The sequence below is a fragment of the Thermobia domestica genome, chromosome 1, assembly GCF_964235325.1.
Source record: "Thermobia domestica chromosome 1, izTheDome1.hap1.1, whole genome shotgun sequence".
Taxonomy (NCBI): domain Eukaryota; kingdom Metazoa; phylum Arthropoda; class Insecta; order Zygentoma; family Lepismatidae; genus Thermobia; species Thermobia domestica.
Window position 1 is genome coordinate 72,929,231 of NC_137454.1, and position 13,132 is coordinate 72,942,362.

General features: G+C 35.7%; 1 protein-coding gene across 1 annotated transcript; it reads right to left on the bottom strand.

Annotated features, from left to right (window-relative positions):
- Positions 1 to 4,309: 4,309 nt before the first annotated feature.
- On the bottom strand, positions 4,310 to 6,613 carry LOC145686264 (zinc finger MYM-type protein 1-like). Its single transcript, XM_081759422.1, has one exon. The coding sequence runs from the start codon at positions 6,611 to 6,613 to the stop codon at positions 4,310 to 4,312; it is 2,304 nt and encodes a 767-aa protein (XP_081615548.1).
- Between the last annotated feature and the right edge of the window lie 6,519 nt (positions 6,614 to 13,132).

Here is a 13,132-nt window from a genome sequence, read left to right on the forward strand (position 1 = left end):
CTGATGACCCCATATAAATTTTGAGAATATCTCAACGGAGAATTCATGGTTTTCGTAAACAGAAATGCACGTACGTATATTTTCCTTATGCTTTTTTTCTTTTTTTTTAAGAGGTTGCTCCCATGTAAGTTTCGTCAGAATCTCATGGGAGGTTAAAAACTTTATTGAGCAGGGACGCACGTATTTAATATTTTAAACATCGTTTTTATTTTTGATTTATAAAAAAATCATCTTATTTGAAATCGCTGATCGCTTATTCATCGAATTTGTATCTGAAGAAAAGGTTTGGTGAAACTGACAGTTCTCTGAATATTAGTGTCAAAACTTACGCCGTAACAAACTGTATTATTAAAAATTTGTACGAAATAAAACGTTACATATACTATTGTGTTCTAAAAATATATAGAAATAAATATGTATATACAAAGCACCTCAAACAAAGAAATTGCAACTTGACTATTTCAAGCAAGAAACAAAGTATTAGGCGTAGGTGAAGACGATGCGGGGGTTACAGCTAGACTAGAAAACATATAAACCATAAAATTACATAATTTTCTTGATAAGTTTTCTCTTTTCTGTCCCGCGGACTAAAGAAGGCAAAAGATAAATGCAAGTGCATGATTATGTGGAATTTGGTGGAATGAGAATGCGGGAGTACCCCGAGAAACTCACGGACACGATGTTGTCCACCACAAACTCACTTGACTGGGAGGTGAACCAGTATCCCTTGCACCAGAGGTGAGCCACTGAGCCACCATGCTTCTGTGATTGGTTGAGAATCTACCATATTTTTAAATTTACTGCAGTCATTCTTAATTTTGTAATTCTGGAAGGGGTCCCTAAATATGTATCCAAAGTTATGATTCAAATGAACAAAAATTTCAAAATCTGAATGTAAAAATGTCCCGACAATGTTGCCCTGACATGGTAGGTGGATACTTTATTCTCTTGATCTAATACATTGTTATATATCATTGTAACCGTTAATCGTTATTACGAACCTACCATTCGTTAGTTAATTTGAAGTGCAACGTCCCGTTTTAGCACCGAGGCTACAGGGAATGCAGACCTCCAGAATGAAATGGGATCTGAACTACTTTAACGCGTTCAATGCTCTCCATTTGCGTAACTCGAGGGAGGTAAGTATCCTAGATCATCGTGCCTCCCTTTGTGGGGAAAATTTTATCTCAATATCTTATGTAGAAGGAAATGATGATAGAAATGATCACCTCTGTCGGTTCCCCTCCCTCATAATTTCGAATCCGTGTCTTGCCTCGAAGTTCGTCTTTTTAAATCGTACTATTGGATTTCTGTATGCAGAATCAACACAAGCTACTGTAGCCTTATATACTATTATTACATACTATTAATACTAAAAAGAAACTACATAATGAAATCGCTGTTTTATAATTTCATTTAACATTGCATTTATTTATTACTTTTATGTAAAACTTACCATGCTTTAGGTTTATTTTGTCCTGTCGCCTGCAAGCTAAAATCCATTTCTGGAGACATTCCCCTCTTTTTGAGGCAATCTAAAGTATTTTATATTAGATCCCTTAGTTTTTCTGTAATAATTACTACAGCCGTACACTGCAGTTAGGCATTCTCGATATCATTTAAAAGAACATAGTAACAAAGAATTTCCACTTGTCGCTTAAAGCCGCGCCGTTTCCCGTTGTCTCTTGCAAACCAGATGACGTCACAACCACGATAGCGCTCCAGGCGACATGCGCATGCAACCACCTTGTAGTCTTTCCACCATGGATCCGCCACTGTCAAATAGAACCAAATCGTGCATTTATCAGTCGTTTATTAATATTAATTAAAAATTTAAGGTGCCAGATAAATACACTGGATTTAAGCTTCTTATATAGTGGTATTACACCATGAAAAATAAAATACACTTTTCAATTACTATTTAAAGCAAATAAGCGTAGTTATATTTTCAATGTGATACGTGTAGCTTCTCAAATGCACACAGGTAGTTGATCCATGGAGATATCGATGAATAAAAGTCTTTGATGTTTCGTAGTTTCAGTCAACGTACAATAGCCCAATTCACGGAGATATATATTTCAGCGACTGATTGTATCAGCCATAGAGAGAAAAAAAGTTTTGGAAAATTTCACTAGTAGCTTCTGCACTGAGGATTATTTTCACCATCTCTTTACAAGCATATATTAACAACTTTTCAGCTATTGTATGTGGTTTCTTTGTCTTTACGGTAAGTTCGGCTTCCATGTAACTGGTTTCTAGTACTTTTCTCCGAAGTACACTCATGTCCAAAATGATTGTAGCATATCTATAACTTTTTTCTTGTAAGAATATAATTTGATAATGATTTTAGAGGGTACTTTTAATACTAATACTATGTGTATTATCGGGAAATGAATGTTTGTGGTAAATTTCATAGGAAAAGAATTGTAAATACGAAAATTAGAATGAAAAATGAAATCTTTGAGTTTTACGTCCCACGGTTATGCCGGTTAGGCTAAAGGAGACGGTGATGATGAGAGATGAGTGAAATGAAGAAAGTGGGAGGAAACGGGAGAACCCGGAGAAAACCCACGAGCACGGTGTTTGTCCACCACAAAGTTCACTTGGCGGGAGCTGGGATCGAACCCGGAACCCCAAGCACCAGAGGTGAACGCTCTACCACTGAGCCACCGCGCCCCCGAAAATTAGAATGAGTGAAACGAAATGTTGCCAAGTGGACAAGAAAGTTTTATTATCATTTTATTGTTCTTATTTACTGCTCTTTTGACATGAAATTTTCCACATACATGTCTTTGCCGATTATACACATACTAACATTATAAGAAATTCTGGGCGAATTCGTTATCAAAGTATATTCCTGCAACAACATATTTATAGACATGCGGCAATAATTTTGGACATGAGTGTACATCCTGCAGCAATCGTGAAAATATATATATATATATATATATATATATATATATATATATATATATATATATATATATAGTATTTTATTTTGTTCCAACAACCGACGAAAATGTTGCACAGACAATAAAACAGGTATAGAATGTGGAATACTGTACAATCATATTGAACTCCATAATTGGGATAAATAATAATAAATTGACAATTAATTCCTAGGATAGATAAAAGCTCACGTCACAGGTTTCATCTTCTTTCAGTTTGCTAGTAGAACACTGCCCTAGAACACACAAGTATAGACAACAAAATAGAAAAACTTACGTTTATTTTAATAAACAGCGGCCATCACTTACCATCATTATGAATGTTCTGTCATCATTAATACATTTGTTGTAAATTTGTTCGTGATCCCGGGTTCGAATTCTTTGGGGGAGCCTCGGAATTTGAACGCATTACAATGGTTCGGATTCCACCTTAAACTGTAGGTTCATATAGCCTAATATAGCGACAAGCTCCTCCGACAAGTTTTGAAGTCCTTCGTGGCTAGGCGGTTAGCGTATGCGCCTATGGCGTGGGAGACCCGGGTTCGATTCACGGCGGGAGCTCATGTGGTTCGGATTCCACGTTAATCAATAGGTCCACGTCTCATATAGCCTCGCTGCTGAACGGGACGTTAAACTCAAAATCAACTCAACCCAACTCATATAGCCACAGTACTGGAAAGTGGACACTAAACTTCAGCAACTTGGTACAAATTTCGAAACTGTCACACTCGAAAGTTCTCTGACTTAATTGTCAGATTTAAAATATCATTCATCAATTGGAGTCCTATCTCTCCTCCATTTCCCTTCCACTATTGGAGGGCCGGTGGCTCAGTGGTAGAGCGCTTACCTGTAGTGCGTGGGGTCCATGGTTCGATCCCCCCTCACACGACATTGAGCGAGTTTTCTCGATGTACTCCTCTTTCCTCCCACATTCTGATCCCACCAATTCTTCCATCATCATTCCTTATCTTAATCATCCGTGTCCCTTAGCCTAAAGGGTATCAGTGTTTCTTTCAGAAAAAATGTTCCGGGGGGGCACACGTAGTATACGGAGGGGCACATATTATTTTCATGCGGTCTCGGTATAACTTAGCAGCTTCTTTTCTAAAGTTATGTAAAAATGTCAATATTGTTATTTCTTGTCCACGAAAATACTGAAGTGTATGATCCCAATCATCACCATAAAGTTAAAATATTTATTCATGGCCTGTAAAAGTTTTCTTTTTTCGGTTCGAAAAATATAATTGGCAAATACAATAGAAATGTACTAATAATATTAAATACAATAGACATTTATAAAAGTTTTACATTATAACTTCGTCCGTATGACAAAAATTCACTTCGTAGTTTGTTTTTAATCATTAAAGAAGACGTATTCTTCTCATCTTTGCTTTGGCGTATGAATTGATTGCCTCATTGATAAAATTCGAATTTGGCACTTCTTCACCCTCAATGCTGATCAACATACAGTGCTTCAAGTTTTCTTCTGCCATACGAGATCGCAATTTTGTTAATATCCTGTTCATTGTGCTGAAAGACCTTTCAACACTGGCTGTTGATATAGGTACACACATGACCGATTCACATATTTTATGTAGATTTTCATAACCAATTTTCACTTCAAGTACTTTTGGAAGAACGGGGTCTATATCCAAACAAGCATTTTCAATGCTTTTCATCAGTGACCGAAGGAAAAATTGAAATGACTTTATATCTGCCCATAACGGTTCCATATCAACATCGACGAAATAGTTGCACAGTTTCTTTACATCATCTACACACTTGATACTTAAAAACACGCCTATGTTTTCGAAGTAGGATGCACTTTCCATTAGGCCAAGGGCGCGGTCGTTGAATCTATTTGATATCTCTTCGACAACCTGCAACACATAACTCTTCAGGTCCTTAAGCGTTTTCTCAGGATCTTCGTCTTCCACAAAAGTCTTCGAAAATTCTTCAGGCTTTTGCATGGCCTCCAAAATCATAGTCCTCAATTCGCTATTGGTGCTACAACATTCATCCGCTATCTTCGTAAGATGTTCTTTAGTGGCATCGATCATAGACATCAGAGATGAAAATGACAAGGTTGCATTTTGAAGCTGCTTACTCAAGTGAGACAACGCACTTAGTAATGCATCCATAACACAAAGTGTGATAACAAAGCTTTTGTTGGTTATTTCGCTTAAAATTCCTCCCGCAAGTGACGCAAAATCAACCCCTTCTTTGTGAATATGCTCAAGAGCCAACAAAATTCCCGAGAAGCACCTTTTCACTGCATTCACAATTCTATAGTGACTTAGCCACCGTACTTCAATGCATTCAGGTACTTTTAATATAGGATCGTTTATGATTGCCTGAATTTCATGCAGAATGTTTTCCCGCTTAGGTGATCTACTAAATAGATTGTATATGTCTTTCAATGTATGGAAAAATCTTTTAACTTTGGGATTCTTGTTTCTGCACGTAGCAGCAGCAAGTGACAGCACATGAGCTCTGCAGTGAATATACGGTATATCTCTGCCAGCTTTTGTTGACAGAATCCTGCGAACACCAGAACTGTTGCCAGAAAAGTTAGACGCACCATCGAAACTAAACGCTATGAGATTTTCGTATTTCAAATTGTGATTTTTCATTTCAGTGTCTATAGCATTAGCAATGGTATCGACTTTGCAATCAGGTATGGTCACCAGCGCCAAAAATGTTTCAACCGGAGCACTGTCCTCTACATATCGCAAACACATGCTAAGGGCCATTTTATTATTTATTGATGTACTTTCATCAGCCATTATCGAAAACTTTTTATCTGTGATTTTTTGAGTCACTTTAGAACGTAAGACTTCACCAACACAACTCAACAATTCGGAAGCAGTGTTCTTACTGCAGTAGTTAGAGCGTTCACTTTGTTCATTTTTCCACGTTTCTAGTTCTGGACTACACTGTACAAGCAAATTATTCACTAGTGCCTCATATTTTGTTGTATGTGGCACTTCTTCTTTAACCAAGAAGTACAATCCACGAATAAGCATTCCCAGCGATTGGCGGTTTCGATCTTTTTCGGCTTCACTTTGACGAAGAACTTGAGAGTATACAGGGTTATTTTTTACTTGCATTCGCAGCCTGTCCATCTCAAGGCTTGCAATGTGCGCTTTTGAATGATTATGCTTTTCTAGTTTTCCGTCTTTTCCTAATGCATTTTTATATGCTGTGAATGGATGAGTCACAAAAACACCTCCCGTTTTCTGCTGCACATTAGGGTCATTCTTCATATATCGCTCACAATATTTACAAAAGGCACCTCCACGTACTTTGTCCTCGTACAGCCACTCATACTGTTGTTCCCACTGTTTATTATACAAACGCTTCTTCTCAACAGAACAAAGGTTTTGCTCATTTATATTTGCCCTATCATCTGCACACTTTGAAATACATTTCGACTGCTCAACATCAATACTTACATCCTTCTCTTGTTCTAGTCCGTTTGCATTTCCCTTACACTTACTTTTATCTGGCGTATTATCACTTAGACTTGTACAGTCAGTCGACAAGGAATTCGATGGGCCAGGGTCCACAGATGTTTCAAGCTTAATGTCCAACTTTTTTTCCTTTATAACAAAATTCAAGATAGATGTTTGACTTTCGTTTTTCCTTTTCTTGTTAGAAGACATACTGAACAAATCACTCACCTGTAAACAAGACACACTAATTGAAAGCACAAAACTATAATCGCCAATATTAACCTAATCAGAATAACTTACATGTGTTATTCGTTTCAGATATACGTGCAACACGACGTTCAATTGTTACTCTTCCGTTCAAGGTTGGCAGTTACAGACATAAGATACCACCTAATTGCTAAATATGAAAAAGAAAACAACTATCGGCACGAGCTTTAGAACACCTTGGTAAAGTAGCAAGATTAAAACCGTTTGTTTATCTGTTTATTGTCTTCTGAAAATATTTATTTCCCACTGCTGGTACTATTCTATTTATTATATTATAGATGTATTACTTTGGTCTCTCCGGGGATGCACTCTCGGAGCTCCGGGGGGGGCAGTGCCCCCCCAAAAACATGTCTGGAAGAAACACTGAAGGGTATAATCCTGGGATGTTGAACTGAAATATTTCCTTCAACTATCCTTTTCAATTTATCACACCTCTCGCAAGGTACTCTATTCGTACCCTTCCTTGCAGAGTGGCTAAAGCGTGTGGCCTCGGAGGATAGAAATTCTATATTGGTAGTGTTTTGGTTTAAGGAATAGATCCTCCTAATATACCCTCACTTCTGAAAGCGGGTGATGAATTGCAATCAATCAAATTTCATAAACTAAAGTCCAAATTAAATTAGTAAACATTCTTCTCACATAATGAACTAGTATTTTTATTCAGAAATTCTGAATTTTGAAGGATACATACGCATCTGCAAGTAAAGAGAGCTCAGAATACAAGAGAGAAATACTGAACAAAAGCTTGTGTCAAAATATACTAGCAGTTATGCTAGACAATGTATTCTAAAGATTTTCACAACTGTTTTATGTAGAAACATTTAAAAGTCTGTATCATGACAACCAGTTGACATAGAAACATATGGTTTGCACGTATGCAGTGTTGGAAGTGAGACGGTATGCGGTGTTATGCCATACCGCCTCTGATTTTTCATTGCTGAAAGCATACCGCCTCTGGTTTTTCAGTAATCAAGACATACCGTCACTGCAGAGTAGATGCTAAATACCTTTAATAAATCAATTTTTACACACAGCAATTGACAAATAGCTTTGCACGTAAAACGATTTTGTTTCTTATGTAGAAGTAATTTCTAAGTTAACAACACCGACATTTTTATTATCTTTTTCCTACCTTTTGTTTTTAAAATGAGGCGTCTTCAAAGAAGTTCATCTAGTTTATATTTTGATGTGCCATATTGCACTATTTCTTTCGTATTTACGTGTGTGTCTTAATTCATATAAATGCCGTGTTTCGAGCATGGGCGATTTTACAGGTTATTTAATGTGGGGACAGATCTTCCGGGGATTTGGAATACCTTTCAGTCAAGTGAGGGTCCAGGAGTTTTTCCGCAGGAAATTGTTAATATAAAAATTCGGTTTTTGACATTTTTATATATATAAAAACTATAATACAACTCTATAAACTCTATAAACTATAATACAACATAAGGGAATATATTTTATATATATTTTTTTCAGTTGTTGGCGATGGATCGAAGTTTCTTCATGTTCCCTTCTCCGGAACTAAAGAGAAGCTTTCCAGTGGTTTTCAGGCATTCTAAAGAAAAATGTAATCTTTTAGGCAATATACCCTCACTGTATTTCAACATTTAGATAGCCGGTACGTGGATTCAAAAGCGTAATAGAACATACCGCCTCTGCTTTTTTTTCCCCACTTCGAACACTGTACGTATGTGTTCATAATTCATTTTTCTGCTTGCTAAAGAGAGTAATTAGTAACCTAGAGTGATATAATATTTCTAGGTATTGCGTCTGGTATTGACAACATTCACGATGGTACGAAAAGACAGTATACTATCGTCTGTCACAAATTGACAACATCACGTAACTGCGATTGGAGAAAACAAACAGTCCGCTTAAGCTCACGCAAATTAACGTTTGAAAAGGGCTATAGTGTTGCCCACAAGACAAGAAGTGCATTTTCAAATTCGGGACGAGACGACAAACATGTCAATTCTAGTCTCGTTTTCGAGACTAGACGAGAGAAAACGAGAAATTTCTCTAGTGTCGTAGGTAACACTACTTCACCGAACTCCTGGAACTCAAACATTGTTTTAGTCTTATATGATTCATAGTGGTGTTTTAGTGTTACGTGATCCATAGTTTAAAAAAATGGTAAATTGGTTGCACGAGCACAATGAAGAGCATTTACCAACGTTTGTAGATAGCCAAGTCATTACCAACGTTTGTAAATAGCCAAGTCATTACCAACGTTTGTAGATAGCCAAGTCATTACCAACGTTTGTAAATAGCCAAGTCATTACCAACGTTTGTAGATAGCCAAGTCATTACCAACGTTTGTAGATAGCCAAGTCATTACCAACATTTGTAGATATCCAAGTCATTACTTAATATACATCAATAATAAGTATGGTTTAAATGTTATTACATTATACCCTTCGTGGATCCTTAGTGACGCAGACGGATTTTAATAACTTTTAGATAAAATTAATAAAATCATGGGATTAATATTATACATAAATTTAGAAAATGTGTCGAGAAAATCTTTCCGAGAATTGTTAAGATCTATTACAAATACACAAAACTGAAATAATCTATTATCCTTTATTCTTAATCTGTGCCGTGACTATCTTTTGAATCTCTTAAAACTATATTATTCATAAACTCCTTATCTTAACATAGCTTCCAATCGTGACCATATTTCTTATCGTTTATAATTTTCTATGTAATCTTGAATCACAAATCAATCAATCTTCAAACTATATTTTATCTGCATTCTATTTACACATACTAACTCCCATTTTCCTTAGCAACAGTTAGTGTAAAATTCGTAAGCACTTTGTACCATTTTCAAATTCCAACAAGAATCGAGACGAGACGAGAATTGTAGACAAACTTTTTGGCTCCTTTCGTCTCTTGAGCAACAATAAATAAAAATAATATATTAAATATAGCTATTTTTACTCGTGAACTTACGTATTTGTTCTTTCAATTCTTTTTAAGTATAATATGTATTTTGCAGTAGCAAGAAGTAGCGATCTCACCTCATGCCTTCCCATATGGATGACCATGGAGAGATGTATTACGCAGGATCAGTCTTGTATTAAAAAAAAGTGGGAATCATACTTTTAGATTTGGAAATGATTTTTGTAAATCCTTTGTTTTTTCATAGGATATAAAAAAGAAAGAAAATTGATATAAGAGATTGATTTCCACATTTCCATATTTCTGTTCTGCTTCAGGTGAAATTTTCCATCTCAGTTAACGCGTCAAAGAGTCTACGAATGGTACAGTTTATTCCCTTATTTTTCAACCACTAAACACTGCGTATGGATGAAATGAATGAAGTCAATTTTCTCTCTGGAACTCATAACAAAGTGGAGTATATTTTCTCCTTTATTGAGTTCGTATAAGATGGAATCTGCGGTAGGAGCTACAAACGTCTTTTTTCTTTTTCTTTTTTTTTTATGATCAAATAGTTTCTGCATATAATGATGCGAAATTTATGGTGTCGTTTGCATCCTCAGAATTATGACAGTTAGTAGATTGAAAACTCTTGGGAAGAATATAATCATTTTCTCTTTTATATTCTTCATTTTTTCTTTTATGTTACATGATGGGTCCATCTTAAATAAAGACATCCACAAAATTTTATGAGAAAATTCCGTAAAATATTAACCTTACATTTGATGGGTGTTGAAGAAGAAATGAAGGGGAGAATTTGAAGCAGACGGTACTAAAACTTTATATATGTTTGATATCTCTCGAGAACAAACTTCGAAAATTGACCTTTTTTTTTTTTTTAGCATCAGAAGTATATATGATGATGATAGGAGTGGTAATATTTGTTTATATATGGTATATGAACTTTCGACAGAACTATTTTACGGACAAGTCTTCTTGCAACTGTCTTATATAGGAATTATTTTATCATATCCTAGAACGCTCAATTTGATAGTATTTATGTCAATCAATTATCACATTATACAGTAACTATCAATGTAATTTTCATTATATCCATCCAATTTGAACAATGACAATATAGGCTTATATAAATATTAGGGTGGTTCTTATTTTTTTGACTTCCAAATGTTTTTATTCTCATTTCCCTAAAATGGTTCCATATCAGGCAAAGACAACTCATGACAAAATCAGCTCAATTGGATATTGTAATACTCTTTCGGTAGAGCCAATACTAGTCCGGAATTAGCCCTTCATCAATTTTTTTGTAAAACTAATCTTCTGTAAAACAATTTACAAAGTTTCTTTGTTTAAGATACAAAGTAAATGTTTCCAATCTTCGCCCAAGGCGGCTCCCAGAGGGGATTGTAATTAGAGATCTCCTTCGACCAATGCAGCTACCAGAGATTAGGTAAGGTGGGAACTCCCTCGTCCAATGCTATCTCAGAGATAGGTGTTGTAGGTTATGTGATCAGTTGTAAACTGATAATTTGGTCTTCTCCTGCTCCTTTTTTATGTGTGACTTCTGGGCGATTCATCTATCTTCGGATTCTACCGTGTCGACTTCTTGTCTTCCTGTTTGTTCCGTGTATCGTCTGCTTGTATCGGTGTTTATAAACAATCGCACGTGTTTTATAGCTGTAACATGTGCTCAAAGAAATAAGACATACTGAAAAGTGGGGATCCTTAAAATATTATTAAAACAGTATCCCAAGCAGCCCCTCAAGGTTTCAATGCATTTACAGTATGTGGCAAAAAGTACCTTGTAAGCTTGGAAAGGCAATTGTAAGTTAATAAACATCTGAAGATACGTGATTAGAGTTAAGATACTTCATCCCGGCGAAATTAAAATACCGCTAATTTTACAGTAATTATGTGATATCTTCAAATAGACAAAAGATAATTGAAATGTGGAACAAGAGCGCCCTAGACAATGTTATTTTGCGTGAGGTACCGTTATCACAAGTCACCTAGTGGCTTTCCGTTTTCAGCCGCTTAGAAACGCGAAAATAAATGTCGATTTTCAAAATGGCTCGAAATCGAAAGAAGATAAGTGAGTCGTGATAACGGTATCTCTTGTAAAATGATCTTGTCTAGGACGCTCTTGTTCCACATTTCGATTATCTTTTATCTATTTGAAGATATCACATACTGTAAAATTAACGGTATTTTAATTTCGCCGGTATGACGCCTCTTAAGTTGGAAATAACGTTAAATGTGTGATTGTAGTGGAAAAGTACGGCAAAACAATGTTACATGCCCCTCTCCTAGTAAACTTTTTGAACCTGAATCCAAGATGATGAACTTCAAGATGGCCGCCATGATGATAGTATACAATAATAGATGCGGTTCTACCTCCATTACCCCTATCCAAGATGTGATGTAACTCCCTCTAGTCATTCAAATTATAGGCTACAAGGTATCTTTGCCTAACATTATATACTGTAAATACATTAAAAGCTTACGCTCGCTTGGGGCACCATAGAATATTATTTAATTGGTCTTTGGTTTGATATGGAACCAATTTACTGGGTGAGGATCAGAAAAGTCGAAAGTCGGAAGGCGAAAAATTAAGACCACTCTAATATAAGTCCAATATTTTGATACTCATTAAGATAGCAAAATTAGCTCTTCGAAATTAAATTCGGTGCTGTACTTTCAGGTCCGATTAAATAAACCAGACCTGTAGCGATCAATATACGTACAGCACAATATACACACCACAAATTGAAATAATAATGAAACATGCATTTACTGTTTACAATAAATGTTGCAATTGATCACAATTGACCTGAAGAAACGTTTGCGGAGAAAATTACATGTTTCAATATACAACTTACATGAAATATTTATTTTGTATACTAATCGAAACAGCTAGTTTTTTTTTTTTTTTTTCCTGCGGCTTTCTGCATAAGTGAAACTTAGATTTTGTAATAACACAGCGAGAATGGAAAAACATGTTTCACATGGAGGGTAGGTGGATTTCACAATGCAGTATTAATGTCTTTAGTTTGTCAGAGAACATATAGTAAAATCTGTGAAATTCTCATTGCAATATATAAGGACAACTCACAGACATGATCAATTAAAATAATATAGTTACTCAATGCCTATCAAAGAATACTGTTAATCAAAAACCGGCACTGTATGTTACTATCATAGATCATGCGCTGTGAGCTATATACGCTATATGCATGAACGGCTCGGGTGAACATGATGATAAGAACCAATGCTAGGGAAATCAAGTTAGGTGCAATTGGTTGGGATCGAATCACAGAAAAGTGTATAGGTAATTTGCTTTCGAAATTGTACCTGCAGATGGCAAGGGAGGCTTGATTGGTATGTGTCATTACGTTAAATTGCATTATGATATTGAATATTCTTTCTCAATTTACTCGAAATTTAGAAAATGTTTCGTACTATTGTGGTTCCCTGAGTTGCTCATACGAGTACAGAGTCTACCATTTGTGCATATACATATGTATTCTTCATTGTGAAATGTCCAACATATGTGTTTTC